This window comes from Bombus vosnesenskii, unplaced genomic scaffold (genome assembly GCF_011952255.1).
Source record: "Bombus vosnesenskii isolate JDL3184/JDL3185 unplaced genomic scaffold, Bvos_JDL3184-5_v1.1 scf7180000014499, whole genome shotgun sequence".
Lineage (NCBI taxonomy): Eukaryota > Metazoa > Arthropoda > Insecta > Hymenoptera > Apidae > Bombus > Bombus vosnesenskii.
This window is the reverse complement of record NW_022883487.1, coordinates 19,050-35,726: the sequence shown is the minus strand read 5'-3', so window position 1 is coordinate 35,726 and position 16,677 is coordinate 19,050. Positions and strand designations below refer to the sequence as shown.

The 16,677-nt window shown below is 40.2% G+C and overlaps 2 protein-coding genes, 1 long non-coding RNA gene and 1 pseudogene across 4 annotated transcripts; 2 read left to right on the top strand and 2 right to left on the bottom strand.

Annotated features, from left to right (window-relative positions):
- The first annotated feature begins 106 nt into the window (after positions 1 to 106).
- Positions 107 to 937, top strand: LOC117239939. Its single transcript, XM_033505770.1, has one exon. It carries the CDS (start codon positions 107 to 109, stop codon positions 935 to 937), a length of 831 nt encoding a protein of 276 aa, XP_033361661.1.
- Positions 938 to 3,973: 3,036 nt separating this feature from the next.
- Positions 3,974 to 5,563, bottom strand: LOC117239938. Of its 2 annotated transcripts, none has more exons than XR_004494581.1 (2): positions 4,929 to 5,563; positions 3,974 to 4,177 (listed from the first exon to the last, which is right to left on the bottom strand). It is a non-coding gene; the product is annotated as an uncharacterized LOC117239938 (long non-coding RNA). The 2 variants fall into 2 exon arrangements; XR_004494582.1 differs by having other exon boundaries at positions 3,974 to 4,174.
- Positions 5,564 to 5,877: 314 nt separating this feature from the next.
- LOC117239937 lies at positions 5,878 to 8,299 on the top strand (annotated as a pseudogene).
- A 1,512-nt stretch (positions 8,300 to 9,811) lies between these two features.
- LOC117239932 (survival motor neuron protein-like) lies at positions 9,812 to 16,407 on the bottom strand. The gene is made up of 7 exons (XM_033505768.1): positions 16,351 to 16,407; positions 15,979 to 16,161; positions 15,759 to 15,853; positions 10,839 to 10,861; positions 10,154 to 10,451; positions 9,955 to 10,034; positions 9,812 to 9,886 (listed from the first exon to the last, which is right to left on the bottom strand). The coding sequence occupies exons 1-7, from the start codon at positions 16,393 to 16,395 to the stop codon at positions 9,828 to 9,830; spliced, it is 783 nt and encodes a 260-aa protein (XP_033361659.1). The 5' UTR covers positions 16,396 to 16,407; the 3' UTR covers positions 9,812 to 9,827.
- Positions 16,408 to 16,677: the final 270 nt, after the last annotated feature.

The window sequence follows — 16,677 nt, the reverse complement described above, 5'->3', positions numbered from 1 at the left end:
AAGACCTGCTCCACCAAACCATCCGGGAGAGCACGGTCGCCCTGGCGGTGGTGGCGGAACCATACAGAGTTCTGGATGGCCCGGAGTGGTCGGAGACACGGACGGAATGGTTGCCGTCATCTGGACATCAACGCCCGAGGCGTTTGCCCACGGAGCCCTGCTGGAACGGGGCAACGGGTACGCCGCGGTCGAGTGGGCAGGGATGATGGTGGTGGGGGTGTACGTGTCACCCAACAGCGGACGGGCAGCGTTCGAAGAATTCCTGGACGGAGTTGGCGACTGCGTCAGGCGACGACTCCCCCGACAAGTGCTCGTCCTGGGAGACTTTAACGCGCACTCCACGGAATGGGGGAACGCCAGGACCAACGCGCGCGGCCGCACGCTATCAAACTGGGCCGCGGGACTTGGTCTTCTGCTAGTGAACAGGGGCTCGACCAGTACCTGCGTGACGTGCAGAGTGAGCTCCATTGTTGACATAACATGGGCCTCCCCCGAGGCATTCAGGCGGATCTCAGGCTGGAGAGTGGCCGAGGGGGTAGAGACGCTGTCGAACCACCTCTACATATTCATGGAGGTGGACGCACCTGGACCTGGAATGCCGACGACAAACGACGGGCGCGGCCTGCCGAGGGAGAGGCACGCGCGCCCACCACCCAGATGGAAAATAAAGGAGAGGAACGAAGACCTACTCCGGGCGGCTGCTATAGCAACAGCTTGGAGCTGGGAGGCCTCGACAACGACGACCGAAGCAGACGTGGAAGAGGAGGCCGAGAATCTCCGCCAAGCCATGACAGCAATCTGCGACGCATCCATGCCACGAGCCACACCAGGCACGGTGCGAAGCAGAGCAGTTTACTGGTGGAACCCCGGCATCGCGGAACTGAGGACGAGATGTGGCCGGGCCCGAAGACAGTACCTAAGGGCCCGCCGCTGGTGACGACGCGACGAAGAAGAAGTCTCCTTGCGCTACCGGACGTGCCGCGCGCAACGGCGCTCGCTACAGAGGGAAATTAAAAAAGCGAAGGACCGTGCCTGGTCCGAACTGGTTGAGACAGTCGAGTCGGACCCATGGGGGAGGCCATACAGGACGGTGACACGGGAACTGCGCGCGAAGGGCCGCCTGATAACGGCGGAAATAGAACCTGCACTGCTGACGCGGATCACCGGAACGCTCTTTCCCCCACAAGAAAACAGAGCGGCGGAACGGCCACGGGAAACGACACGACTGCTGGAATGGAGGGACGACTGGGAAGTCACAGAGGAGGAGATATGGGAGGCAACCAGAAGAATGACCGCCCGCAACGTGGCACCGGGCTCGGACGGAATCCCTGGCCGGATCTGGGGGGAAGTGATGGGGGTCATGGCCCCCAGACTTCGGCACCTCTTCACAAGATGCCTGAGGGAGGGAGTCTACCCCCGGGCGTGGCGGACAGCGAGGCTGGTCCTGCTCCATAAGGAGGGCCGACCGACGACCTTGCCGTCAGCGTACCGGCCGATATGCCTACTGGACGAGATCGGCAAACTACTCGAGAGGGTAGTCGCCGCCCGCTTGGAACGACACATAGCGGGCCAAGTGCCAGGTTTGCACGAAAGCCAGTACGGCTTCCGGAAGGGGCGCTCGACGATTGACGCGGTCAGACGCGTACGAGCGATTGCGGAGGACATGGTCTCCCGGAAAGGCGTGGCGCTGGTGATTTCCCTGGACATCGTCAACGCGTTCAACACCATGCCATGGGACAGGATAGTGACGGCCCTGGAGCACTTCGAGGTTCCCAACCACCTCGTCCGATTGATCCGGGCCTACCTCGACGACAGGTGGGTGTGTTACGCCAGTAAGGAAGGAGAGGAAAAGCGATCCGTCGAGCGTGGCGTCCCGCAGGGCTCGGTGCTGGGCCCCATGCTATGGAACGTTGCGTACGACGAGGTACTACGATGCCCACTACCCCCAGGCGCGGCCATAGTATGCTATGCGGACGATACCCTAATCCTGGTCGAGGGTCGTGGCTGGCACGAGACGCTGCGCATTGGCGGAATCGCAACGGCCTGTGTGATCCGTGCCGTGAACGAACTGGGCCTGAGAGTCTCCCCTGCGAAGTCGGAGGCCATCTGGTTCTTTGACAGGAAGAGGCGAGGGACACCACCGCCCGGCCTATGCATAGACATGGCAGGTAAAACCGTCCGGATGGGGTCACAGATGAAGTATCTGGGACTCACCATCGACAGCCAGTGGACGCTCGAGCCGCACTTCGACTCACTGATCCCGAAGGTGTCAGCGGCTGCCAATGCCCTGTGCGGCCTACTACCGAACATCGGCGGGGCCGGAGACGCGGTGCGCCGACTTTACGAGGGCGTCGTTCGGTCACGAGTGATGTACGGGGCCCCAGTATGGGCGGACGACCTGATGGCAAGCCGTCGCAGCATCCTGCTCCTAAGAAGGCTGCACAGAGTGACCGCCATCAGAATCATTAGGGGATACTGGACGGTGTCTCACGCGTCGGCGTCCACCCTAGCCGCGTCCCCCCCCGTGGGAGCTGCGGGCGCTGGCGCTCAAAAAGAGATACACCCGCCGGAGAGAATGGCACCCGGGAGAAGACCCCACCGAGCAGGCGGCTCCAAACGACACAGGAACCGCCGAGGAGGACACATGGAACCTGTGACGATCCCAACTGATCAACGGGAGAAGCGAACACCGAGGCGCGGATGCGGTCCTATCAAACTGGGAGGCATGGAGGAGCCGCCACGGCCTCCCACTCACATTCAGGATGACACAAGTACTCCCCGGACACGGCGTGTTCGGCGAGTTCCTGAAGAGAATAAGGCGAGAGACGACAGACATCTGCCACCACTGCGGAGAGGGCAGGGACACAGCGCAGCACACCCTGGAGCTCTGTCCGGCGTGGGAGCTGCCCCGCTACACCCTGCGGCACGCCATAGGAGAAATGTTGACCCCCTCAGCGATTGTGGAAGCGATGTTGAGAGGGTCACAGGAATACGAGGCCGTCCGCCTCTTCTGCGAGCGAGTTATGCTCGCGAAGGAGCGAGCGGAAAGGGAGAGAAAGAAAAACTCTCACCCCTGCAGGATAAGACGATGGAGAAGGATGGCAGTCAGACGACCCAGAGCCGCCCCGCCACTACTCCAACGGACTGCGACCAGAAGAAGTGACAGCACTAGGAGCAACGACCTCCCCCTAACGCCCACTCAATAGCCGGCTCGAACAAGAGAACGCGAGAAGGGGATGCAACTGAAGTTAATTCATAAGAGGTTCCTGGAGCACCCCTGTCACGCGCATAAGATGGTCAGCGTGGAGTTTTAGTCGGTAGGAGTCCGACACTACTCTGCTGTTACGCGATTATTGCAGCAGCGGAGTGTCCATGAGGATTTCTCCACGTACAAAAAAAAAAAAGAAGGCTACGTTCGCGGGTCGATCGAACACGTTCTGCGTCTTTCCTCGGCACCAGCGTCAAAACCACCCTCGACGAGCGCAACGCACTGGTGTACCTGCAATATTAACCACTGGTCTTTCCTTTTTCGCGCGATATTATATCAGCACCTATGATACCATTTCAAAGACCGCAATCAAAACATTAAATACCGCATTAAAGCCATACAATATTTCGCAATATTCATTCGTAAACGTTATTGTATATGTGCTTAATTAATCGTTATTATGTTTCGAATGATTTACTACCTCATATTCCATAAGCAGATATATGGTTCATTTTCACCTCAAGTACGATATAATTTGTAACAAATATTTATAATTCACAATGTAAAATATTTATAATTCATTCGAAATATTATTCTATCACGGTATAGTGGTCAAATTTCACATAAATCACAAACATATGGTAGTCAGAAGCTATACTCACGACATGACAAATCATGATGATGTCATGAAAAATGGCGTCCGTCCATATATATTCAAACGCAACGAACAAGTTCGAACTTTTTGAGAATAAACGATTTGTTCGATAACATCTGTCGCGAGCTTCTCTTCCTTTAACGATAACAATTGACAACTAAAGCTCGAGAGGCTCGTAAGGATGAACAGCGACGAGTATCTAGAAGCTATGTACTCACCTGGGCAAAGAGACTCCAACACCAAGGACGTTGGAAGTTTCGAGAAGCGAAGATGGAAACTGAAGTAGCACGTCAGGTCAACTCTGGCAAAAACTGCTAAAGAAAGAAAAATCCAACTAATTTGTTTCCAACAATAAAATGAAATTAATTTGTTTCACAAATTATTAACTGGATATTATTCAAAAATTATTCAAAATTCGCTTGATTGATTCAGGGCCCGGGACACTTGGGTCATGCCATTTTGGTAATGGACGAAAATGGCAGAAGGAAGAACGACCGTTTTTTTCATATTTCTCTTTCCCCGGGAAACGAAAGAATGCCCGAGCACCTTGTTTCATTTCTTCTCGACATCAATTTCAATCTTTTTAAACGAAAGATAATCTGAACGATGAAAAGTTCATTCAAATAATGCTCCGCGCCAGACACTCACGAAAATTAAGAAGAAACACGGAAAATTCGCGAATAAAACGGATTTCTTTGTCCCAGTGGGATAATAAATCTCGTACACGTATTGGTTTTTAAAATCAATATATCCACCAATGTGCACTCGTTTAACAAGGGTGATGGAACGTGCCAAAAATCTCTCAAGAGGGTCTTGGCAACGGAAGAGCCGAAAATGTCACAATTATGAATGAAAAATTCGAATAGTTGCTGATTTTACAGTCGAAACCGATAAAGAACTCCAGATATTCCCCCAATTAATTTACAATAAATTCGCGAAAATGATCGATTGCTGACGTCATTGTATTCTAGAAAGAGTGTAAAACGATAAGAATTTATTGAAAAAACTTATATTCGATGATAACACTTCTAATAAGAGTACTAAGAGGAGCGATTCTGTACTCACCTTCCTGCCTCGAAGTACCGAACGCAATTAACCGTCCGCCCAGGATGGAACCGTTCGGAACTTTTGTAAGTCACTGCACGGCCGCTGCTTATGGTGGAAATGTAATAAATATAAGTACAGAGCGCGTGAGCGAACTAAAAACGCGATAGAGAAGTAGAGAGAGGATGTTCCGTCCTTGTCTAATGACGCGCACTTGTACAGGAAATATGTAACAGCGGTATACGAGCAGCGTCAGTGTCCACTAGTGTGCATGCTGATTAAACAAGGACAGGAAGTATCTATACATGGTGTTCTCTTTCTATTTCCATGTTGCATCCATCTTACTATACAGTACACACACTCAGCTATTCTATCATTATATTTGTGCGTTGCTTATGTGTGAACCAAACATTTCCACGACAACAAATCGTTTGTCTCTTGTTTGATGCTCGGTTTTCAACGGAGTTGAAAGAATTTTTTAAGAGAAACGTAATGGACGGGTTGTTTTTAAAGTAATAAACGGAAATTCTCGTATCCATTGAGAAACGATAGGCGATTTGAAAGTGTCACTATGAACGGTGATTTATCGATGCAAGGTAGTATGAATAAGATATTTTATAATCTGCGAAAAAAGGTAAGGAATATTCTAGATTTTAGATTTTAGATTTTAGATTTTAGATTTTAGAATTTAGAATTTCCACGTCACAGACGAGTGTGTTTTGTTATTTGATTTGTAATATTGCTGCAGTTCTCTTAATAGCTGTTCGTTTCATGCGATACTCGCACATAGTATCTATGACTTTTGCTTCTAACAATTTTTATAATTAGCCTGTATCAAATATTTTTAACGTTCGTGTTTCATGAAAAATCATGTGTAACTCGTTGAATTCGCAAATGTAACAAAAAATTCCATGAAAAACCTTATATTATTGTAATTAAAAAATAATTATATTAGGAGGAGAGCCGTATTTCGGAACGTCATCGGAACATATTATACCTTGTATGTGATTATTTGGAACACAATGGGTGAGTATATTATAATTAAAATATATTCCTAGTTCCAATTCTTTTGAATAGTGTCAGTGACCAATCGAAATAGAAATCAGTGGACATCATGGAAAGAGAAGGCGAAACCAAATTGGAAAATTCGACATCGGTAATTCAGTAGTTAAGAATAACTCAATCGATAATGTAGATTAACTAGTTATAAACAAATATATGAAGTATAAATTCAAATTATTCTTATCCATCTAAAAATTGGAAATTAAAAAGCAAAAGACAAGAAATTATCTTCGAGAATTTATATAGTAAATACATTCTTTTGCCTGTCTTACCTAGAGATAAAACAGTTGTTTGATGGTTATCTTATAGTGTTCAGTCATTGCGAAAAATATTTTTAATTAGTTAAAAACTATAATTAATTAAAAACTACATTTTTTATGTATATAGACGTTAGCGATGTATTATTCCGGGAAGCTCGTCTATCTCCCGAACATCGGGTTTGCGACAACATCGATTTGGAAATTATCGTTGCAGAGTATGAAAATTATTACAAGATGAAATTTCAAAAATATCCCATATTGTGTAAGAAAATAACTGGAAGGGAAATGACGAGGGAAGTGACAAATGCAAGCAAAACGTAAGAATTTAAATTATTTAACGATATTAAACGGTATTCAGCGTATTCAACGTATCGTATTACAATATGATCCAGTGTTTGTAGAAGTATTGAGACAAAAGCCCAATCTGTTAGTAAACAAGCGAGAAGTGAGCCTGTGAAAGAGACGAATCTACAGCAGAAGATAACTGATGACAATACGAATCATATTAATCTCGCAGTGACAGTGACGTCAATATTCCCCAATGAGAGTGATCGACGTTCATCAGAAGAGCTATTTAACGTCCCAATGGAACAATCCATGCAATCGAAGATATTGAAATGCATTGAAAAGCTTTATTCAGATAATCCGGAATTACGAGGCTGAGGACATCTCATGCGTTATTTTCGATTAATATACATATCGTAAAGCTTTTAAACGATAACATTCCCGTCGATAAACCGTCCAACGTATATCGACGATGACGTGATTTCAGTAACGCTTCAAATATCAAATTACGTAACACTTACTTAATATAGAGAAGACGCCATTTTATCTTTGTATCATCACAGGAGATCATAGTAAGCAAATTAAATGTACATTGGGATGACGTTATAGGCCTAGAGGAATGTAAAACCGCTGTTAAGGAAGCCGTTGTGTATCCCCTTAAGTATCCTATCTTTTTTGATGGCCCGTTTTCCCCTGGAAAGGTATTTTGCTGTACGGCCCACCTGGTACAGGTAAGATACTCGTATTCTTTTCATTTCTGTACGTGTTTACAAGAAATATACAAAACAGGGAAAACGAAGTTAGCGAAGGCAGTCGCGACAGAATGCCATTGCACCTTTTTTTAACATAACTGCCAGCTCATTGGTCAGCAAATGGAGAGGCGATTCCGAGAAGTATATACGTGTAAGTTGCTTTGTCTATGTAAGTCTCTTTGTTCCTTTGTCTATGAAGGAGAGATTCTAGGTATAAAAAGATTTGATTTTATTTTTCGTCATTTATATATAAATAGAATAGTTGTTTGGAAAACGAAATGATATCATATTCGTGATGAGGCAATGAATTTAAGGAATTTCGAATATAATATTTAATGAATAATACATTTGTTAAACTGAACAGGTTTTATTTGAACTTGCCTATAGTCATTCGCCTACAATTATTTTTATCGACGAGATTGACTGGATCGCCACAAATAAAGGAGACTGTATATTGTCTGAACCTGCAAAGAGATTCGGATCAGAACTTCTTTCTAGATTGGATGGATTAGTGTCTAATGAGAATTCTAATGTAGTTCTTCTAGCTACAACTAATTCCCCTTGGTACGTATATCACGTTATTTCAATGTTTTCTAAGTAGAAAATATCGTAATATTTCTCCAAATTCCAAATATGTTATTGTGTTGTTTGAAGTATTCCTTCATTATTATTAGTATAATAGAACGATAATATTTATTGTAAATATGTTATTAGGGGCATTGATGCAGCTTTACTCAGGCGTCTCGAAAAGCAAATATACGTATCATAACCCAATGAAGTTGCTCGACTTGGTATATTCAAATTATACGTTAGCAACCACTTATGAGAAAATACAGATATTGTAAACCACATAGTAAAATGTACTGAAAGATATTCTTGTGCAGATATAAAATTGCTTTGTAAGCAAGCGTGGCTACTAGAAATAAGCCCGATATGGAGGAGACTTGAAAAGAAAGAAACACCTGTTACCACTTTGAAATATGAATCAAAAAGTTATGAAATATTAGCAAAATTGTTAAAAAAAATGTCACCTACAGTTATGCAAATAGATAAATATGATACGTGGAACAAATAAATACGCAATCGTAAGGACAGATATGGAAAAATATAAATAAATGCATTATCGTTCGAGAAATCATTCGCATGTGTGTGCATGTGTGTATGCGCGCATGTGTGTGCGCGCATGTGTGTGCGCGCATGTGTGTCATGTGTGTCATGTGTGTGCGCGTGTGTGCGCGCACGCGCTGTAGGCTAAGTTTAAAATGTTCGGTTGTATTATATCCTTGTATTATATATGTCGGAGATGAAAGGAAAACCGGAGCCTTCCCTTTGCAATTTTGAGGAAGCCTTCTAATGCTTTAGCCTAGATTTTATCATAACTGTAATTAAGCAATTGTCATTTGTAATTGTTTGACATTTGTGAAAGCGAAAGTGGGTTCGAGATGACAACTGGTCGCCGAACGTAGCCACGGTCACGGGATAAACGTTTTGCCTGACGAAGGTGTGGATCGGTTGTATTGTTCTCCCTAGAAATCACATAGAATTGTACTTTAGAGATGTCGATATAATGGGACACACGTTGTATTAGGAATCAATCTCCAGACAGAAACTGCCTAGCAACGGCGTTTGAATCTTTCTCGATGTTTCCAAAGAGTATACAACAAACTTTTGACAGAAATTGCCTAGCAACAACGATTGGAACCTTCTCGATGTTTCCAGCGAGCATATAACAAACAAATGCAGTCGTATAGCGAAAAAGATTTTCATCAGATATTCATTCGTGTGATCGCCTTGGAAAGTGATACATCGAGCAATTTACCGAGTGTTTTAGCAATCGTATTTTTTTGTGTTTAAAATTATTCTACGCATAGTAAAAAGTTATCCCGTTGACCGTGGATTCGTTTGAACCCAGGAACATTGTTAATAGCGTTAATTAAATTCATTATTCGTTAAATTTATTATTCGTAAAACATATTATTCGTTACTCTTATTATTCGTTAAACTTATTATTCTTTAATCTAATCATTAGTTAAACTTATCATTTGTTAATCTTATCATTCATTAAACTCAATATTCATAATATTTTGCAAAATCTTGTATATTCGCGTAAATATAATCTCTGTTTCGTAAAACAATGGCTAATTATTCGTTCCTCTTATTGTTCGTTAAACTTATTAATCTTTAATCTAATTATTAGTTAAACTTATCGTTTGTTAATCTTATTATTTATTAAACTCATTATTCATAATATTTTGTAAAATCTTGTTTATTCGCGTAAATATATTCTCTGTTTCGTAAAACAATGGCTAATTCAAACGAAGGATCATTACGCGCCTTAAATCCTAATGATAACCCGACATATATATGTGAGTGTATTTTATCAAAAATATGTTTTTTATGTTTTCTTATCTTAGTAATTATTTTTAAAAAAGTCTTAAAGTCTTATATGAAAATAAAGCTGTTCTTTATTTCAAATAATTGAAGTAAATAAATACAATGAGTTTTATATTTTATTATATCTTATATTATTGTTATATTGTTATTGAAAAAAATTGATATAATCAACAGTTCTTCCTGTTCTCTTGATTGTTTCTTGCTTGTTTCAAACCATGATAATAACCTACAAAAGAAATAACATAGTCCATTGAAAATTTAATATACAATAAAATACTTATATGAAATAATTACCTGTGTAATATACCATGTAACCACTAATATACCATGACATCAACATACTTGAAAGTGCGTCTGTATCATTATCTGGTAATCTAGTACATTTTATTAAAATTTCGTATTTTTTTCCAAATAAAATGTTAAACTTATTCCAAATTACTTATTAATATTAGAAGTATTCAGCATTCCATTAGAATTTTTAAATTGTACTTACTTGGCCATTAATTGTGGTGGTAAAGGAGGTGCAGGTGGCATTATATCAGTCATCGAATTGAAAGATGGTCCCGGTATGAAGTGATGTTTATACGCATTTGCTTCTTCAGAGTCACAATCCATTTTTTCTACATTATATTTTTTCGAATTTACATTTGTAGAAAAATTAGTCTCACAAGTCTCATCGTTCTCTTCATTGAATTTCTCTTCCAAAGCTTTCTTTTGTTGTGCTATTTGACTTTGCAAACCTTCTGATTCTAAAAGAGAACTCAACTCGACTTTCTGTGTATTACCATAGCCTAAACACAGAGTAAAAGAAATTTTTGTCATTTAATAGAATGACTGAGTGCCATTCGGTTACTGTCCTTACAGGCAATGTATTAGAATTTCCCGTGCATAAATGTATATGTATAAATGTTTGCCTTGATATATGTAGTAATAATCACTCGTCTAATGAGGAGAATTATATTCCAAGCAGCTAATAATGAACAATAAGTAACATGCATGTTTATGGTTCATGACCCTATATCCCACGGGTCTCCCCATAGACATTGACAGGTACTCCTGCCCAGTTAAGGACCTGCTGAATGACACTGTGATAGACTATGCGAAAGCCTTTACTTCATATATATATGTATTTTTAGTACATTTCTTAATTGACATAACCATCATGCTAAAGGTATTACCTACAAATTTTACAACACACGTGCTGTTGAGGTTATTCGGTGTGTAAACAGAGAAAACACGTGGATAAATTGTAAGGTAGAAAATATATTTAAATAGAAGTGTAATAAGTAAAAATACAATTTGAGCTGGTCCAGATCCGCACGCTAGCTGTGTTACCTAATAACTGAAAAACCCCGAAGCCAACGTCGCCTGTCTACTGTTTATGGCCTGACTTCGTCGCAGTCTTTTGTCTACACGCTGTCGATGGCTTCAGTGCTTGAGAAAACTAAAAAAGACCAGATGTAGAGTTTTCTTAGAAGTGAACTTCAACACCCTCCCTAAAACTCTACATCCCTACAAACAATTATCTCAAATTTACAAATTATCTCTTAATATTTTCTAACTCTTGTCGTAAATATCTGAAAATTAATTTGTCAATGCCTTCTCAAGTACATTTGCCAGCCGCCTTTCTCTTTTCCATACAAATTAATTTATTACACAAAAAAAAAAAAAAACTAGAAGACTAAACAGATCATGTAGAGTTTTTCCTCTTTTTTTTTTGAGAAGTAATAATCACTTCGACACCCTCTCTAAAAGCTCTACATGTTTACAAACAATTACATCTTAATATCTTTTTTACTTTTCAAACCTAACTTTTTCCTTAAATATTCAAATCTCGGTTTTGGCAACGCCTTTGTACATATATCTGCCAATTGCTCTTCGCTTGTTACATACGTTATATCAATTTCGCCTCTATTGTATAAATCTCGCAAGAAATGATATCTTACGTCAATATGCTTACTTCTTTGATGGAATTCTGGATTCTTAATTAATTTCACGGCACTAGTATTGTCTACACATAGCATATACTTAAGGATCTCTAATTTACATTCAAGAAATATTTTCTTTAGCCACATAATTTCTTTCGCTCCTGAGGCTGCACTGACATATTCAGCTTCGGTCGTAGATAGAGCTATACATTGTTGTCGCTTACATTGCCATGTGATGGCCGCATTCGCATACTTACATACAACGCCTGATGTCGACTTTTTTGTTTCTTTGTCGCCTGCATAGTCAGCGTCGCTAAAGGTTTCGAGACTGCCTGCTTTTGTATATAAGAGTCCCATGTCTGCGGTCCCTTTTATGTAGCGCAAAATTCGTTTGACTAATTTCCATTGATACTGGTTTGGATTCTCTAAGTGTCTCGCCGCTATATTTATTGCAAAACTAATATCTGGCCTACTTACGGTTTGTAAAAACATTAAGTTCCCTACGGCTTCTCTGTATGGTGCGTTACAATCATTATCGCCTATGTTACTTTCGTTCCAATTAGTCTCGATAGGTGTAGAAACACTGTTTGCCTCATTCATATTAAATTTTTCCAATATGTTTTCGATATACCTACTCTGATGAATGAATATTGAACCATCTTCTAACCTATTAATTTCAAGTTCAAGAAAACTCTTTACTTCTTTCGAACTCGTAATTTTGAATTCTTTATTTAAATCATCGAAGAATTTATCAATTAAAGATTCGTCTGAAGCTGCTACCAGTCCATCGTCTACGTATATGGTCATCAACATTAATTTGTCGTCTTTTGTATAAATATAAAAACAAGGATCTGCGTTACTCTGATAAAATTTTAAGTTCGAGATAAATTTTGTGAAACTTTCCGTCCAACATCTTGGAGACTGCTTTAAGCCATATAGGCTTTTTAGCAATTTACAAACCCGATTTGTACCATCATCATAACCTTTTGGTTGTTTCATATAAATATCTTCTTTCAGACTTCCGTATAAGAATGCGGTTTTAATGTCGAACTGTCCGAGGTGTAAATTATTTTTGGCTGCAATACTGAGCATTAATCTAATTGTGTCAAACCGAGCAACGGGACTATATGTTTCCTTATAATCTATGCCTTCTTTCTGTGAACACCCTTTTATTACAAGTCGCGCTTTGTATCGTTCCGAGTTGTCCGGATTTAGCTTTATCGTTAAAACCCACCTATTGCTAAGTACCTTCTGATCTTTAGGTTTTTCTACAAGTATCCACGTCTTATTTTCATGGTGCGATTTCATTTCATCATTCATAGCTGTTTCCCATAACTCTTTCTTTTCGGATCTCATCGCTTCATTAAAATCCACTGGTAATTTTTCCGCCACGTACGTTACTGGGTTACCATAAAAATCGGTTCGTTTGATCTTATCTCTATCTCTCAATTGTCTCACATTGTCGCTAGTTCCATGAGGTTGTTTTTCATGTTCACTCTCTGCACTTTCATACGTACATGCTCTATCGCTCTGCGCACTCACATCTTCGCGCTCGACAATTTTCTGTAAAATTAATTTTACGAATTTCGCATTTTCTAGTTCAGGCTTAAATATTACGTCACGGCTTAATATTACATTTTTTACTGTTGGCACGTACACTCGATACCCTCGTTCGTCATCTAAATAGCCTACCAAATATCCTTTGTTAGCCTTTTTGTCAAGTTTTGTCCTTTTCTCCGCAGGTATGTGAGCAAAGCACTCAGTACCGAAAACCCTAAACTTTTCTAAATTCGGCGGTTTCCCGTACCACAGTTCATATGGTGTTTTCTTATCTTGTCTTGTCGGCCCCGTCTTATTTATGACATGTACTGCTGTGTTCATGGCTTCGGCCCACAAGAACAGCGGTAGATTTGGTTTCGAATATAGCATCGACCGACCTGCCTCTACTATTGTTCTATTTTCCCTTTCTGCGACACCATTCTGTTCAGGAGTGTATGGGACGTTAATCGTGTGCCTAATTCCCTGACTTCTTAAAAATTCTTTGACTTCTTTATTTCTGGAATTCTTTCCCTCCATCACTATGAATTTCTTTAATTTTATCCTTAAATTGATTTTCAACTTCTAGGCAAAAGGTTTTTAGTTTTTCAATTACTTCTGACTTACGTCGTAAGAAGTAAATCTTTGTGAATTTTGAAAAATCATCTTTAAATGTCAGAAAATACAGTTTCTTGCCTAATGACTCGACTTCCATAGGTCCACATACATCCGTATAAATAATTTCGCGAGGTTTAGTCGCCCGATTGATTTTCTCGTGAAAACTCGATCTATGCTGTTTCCCGTACGCGCAACCTTCACAGAAAAAGTTATTATCCTCTACAACTTTCATATTTGAATTCTTTAAGAATTCTTTAACATGTCTGATGTTCTGATGACATAGCCGTTCGTGCTATAATTGCAATGTGTCCGCGTTTGACTCCGCTCTATTGCTAAAATTACAAACTGACGGTATGATAACTCGCATATCTACTTTATACAAATTTCCGATAACAGAACCTCTTGCTATTATTTTCTGATTTTGTAAAAATATGCAATTGGTACCTTCCTTTGAAATACAAAAATCTATGCCCCTTCTTGCGACAGATCTAATCGAAAATAGATTTCTTTTCATACCTGGTACGTATAGAACATCGTTCATTGTACATGTTACCCATTTGCCGTCCACAAAAGTCTCTACTCTGATTTTTCCTTTGCCGCACGCATCCATGAACGGACCATCGCCGATCTCTATCTTCACCGTGTTATCGAATTCTTCGAAAACGCTGAACCATTCCCGTCGTCCTGTCATGTGATCCGTAGCCCTGAGTCGATTATCCAAACATCAGCGTTTGCCGTTTGTATCGCTGAGGTACTTCCTAATACACCAATTCCGCTGTGATCCCGATTTTGGTTTCTAGGTTCCTGGTTGTCTCTATTGTTGCTTCTTCTGTTATTTTTAAAACAGTTTTTGCTGGTGTGGCCTTTCCTTTTGCATATAAAGCATCTAAAGCAATCCTTCTTTAGATGGCCAACTTTTCCACAGTTAAAGCAACTTGGTCCTTGTTTCTCGTATTCACGTTTACTTGACTGCTTCTGCTGTTCCCTTTTATAATTATTACCTTTTGTTACCAGTGCCACCGATGTTTCCTGGTCGTCTTTCTTCCATCTAATTTCTTCCGTCATCAGCCTGGTACTAAGCCTGTCTAAGGTCTTCTTTTCTTCTTCCACGGAATCCCACGCACTGTGAAAATGATCGAATTTGTTTGGTAACACCGATAAAATGCGTGTTATCAGCATTTTGTCGTCAATTTCACTCCCAAGGACTTTCATCTTCGCCGCTATGAGTTCCAACTTTGATAGGTTGTAAGAGACATTTTCAGATTCTTCCCATTTAAAATCGAAGCACTGCTTCTGGACCATATTTAAATTCTCATCCTCATGACTTCATGTCATATACTGTATTCAGCTTTTTCCACATTTCATGTGCTGTCGTGCAACATAAAAGAAGATCCAACGGTTTCTTTCCTACTGAGGTCACGATTAATTTTCTCGCTAATCGATCTGCTTTCAAAAATCTTCCACGAGCGATTTCTTTCTCCGCGCTGTTACCTGGATGACACAAATTCCCTTCACACACGTTGATCAGGTCGTCATCTTCCTCCAAAAGTGTACGCATAACAAAACGCCACTGGAGCCAATTTTCTTCGCCGCGTAACATCTCGACCTTCGCACTTGCTGATTCCATTTTAGCACTATCCCTTATTTTACTAAGCACAACACATTAACAATTTATTCATTTCACGTTGCTACCTTGCAATTTACAGCCCTGGGCCCATAACCTGTTGAGGTTATTCGGTGTGTAAACAGAGAAAACACGCGGATAAATTGTAAGGTAGAAAATATATTTAAATAGAAGTGTAATAAGTAAAAATACAATTTGAGCTGGTCCAGATCCGCACGCTAGCTGTGTTACCTAATAACTGAAAAACCCCGAAGCCAACGTCGCCTGTCTACTGTTTATGGCCTGACTTCGTCGCAGTCTTTTGTCTACGCGCTGTCGATGGCTTCAGTGCTTGAGAAAACTAAAAAAGACCAGATGTAGAGTTTTCTTAGAAGTGGTAACCATTTCAACACGTGCCATTGTTTTCATAAATTTTTGATATTATAGCTTCATAAATTTCTCCATCCTCTGAGTATATTGCACGATAAGGTGCTCCTATGATCCATTTCTATAGAGAAAAGATGTGTATACAAATAAATATAAGTAAATAGCAAAATAAAATAATTTGCTTCTTAATCAATATATTTAATAATATTCTGTATCAAATTTGTAATATTCTATCAAAATCACAACCTTGTGTAATTTACTTGCGTGTTTAGGCTGCTTAAGATTTTGTAGGTTTTCTTTCGGTTGAGAATTTCCAACATCCATTCCCATTCGCTTGATAACTTCTTCTTTTGCTAAATTTATTGCTTTATCATATGCTTCTATTAATGCACTATCATCCCAAACATTATCATTGGCTGTGTCTGTATCCTTTTGAGATAGCAAATTATACGTTATTAATATTGATACAAGTATTTTATTATCAAACTATTGCAAATTATCATATATGTTATTTTTCAAAAATTGACCAAAAGGTAATGGATACTGTTAATTACTATTATGCTAAGATCTTGTACTAAAATAATGATAAAACCATTACGTTTCCATTACCATACATACGTTTCCATTTCCTCGTATAAAAAGAACATTCATATCATCTGCCATTTTAAAATAACATCATTTAAATATTGAATTTGCTTCTGAAATATTAATTTGTCTCATTTCTTTAACTCTAACACATTGTAAACAATGATGACATTATACCAACTATAATACTAAAAATCTATTCCCCATTCATTCGAAAGATTATTTTTTGAAGCAAGGTTAACATTGAATGTTCCCAAACTTCAATAACTGTATTTTACTTTCTTTACAATATCTAACAATATATTAGAATACTATAAAAAAATATTGTATGCACAAGAAACTGTTTATAGCGAAATAGCA

Excerpts from the sequence above, each read along its gene's own strand:
- LOC117239939 (XM_033505770.1), top strand. The coding sequence starts at position 107 with ATGGTTGCCGTCATCTGGACATCAACGCCCGAGGCGTTTGCCCACGGA.
- LOC117239932 (XM_033505768.1), bottom strand. The coding sequence starts at position 16,395 with ATGGCAGATGATATGAATGTTCTTTTTATACGAGGAAATGGAAAC. Across the intron at positions 15,854-15,978 it reads ACGCAAGTAAATTACACAAG|AAATGGATCATAGGAGCACC; the intron begins GTTGTGATTTTG and ends TTTTCTCTATAG. Across the intron at positions 9,887-9,954 it reads TTACATGGTATATTACACAG|GTTATTATCATGGTTTGAAA; the intron begins GTAATTATTTCA and ends TTTCTTTTGTAG.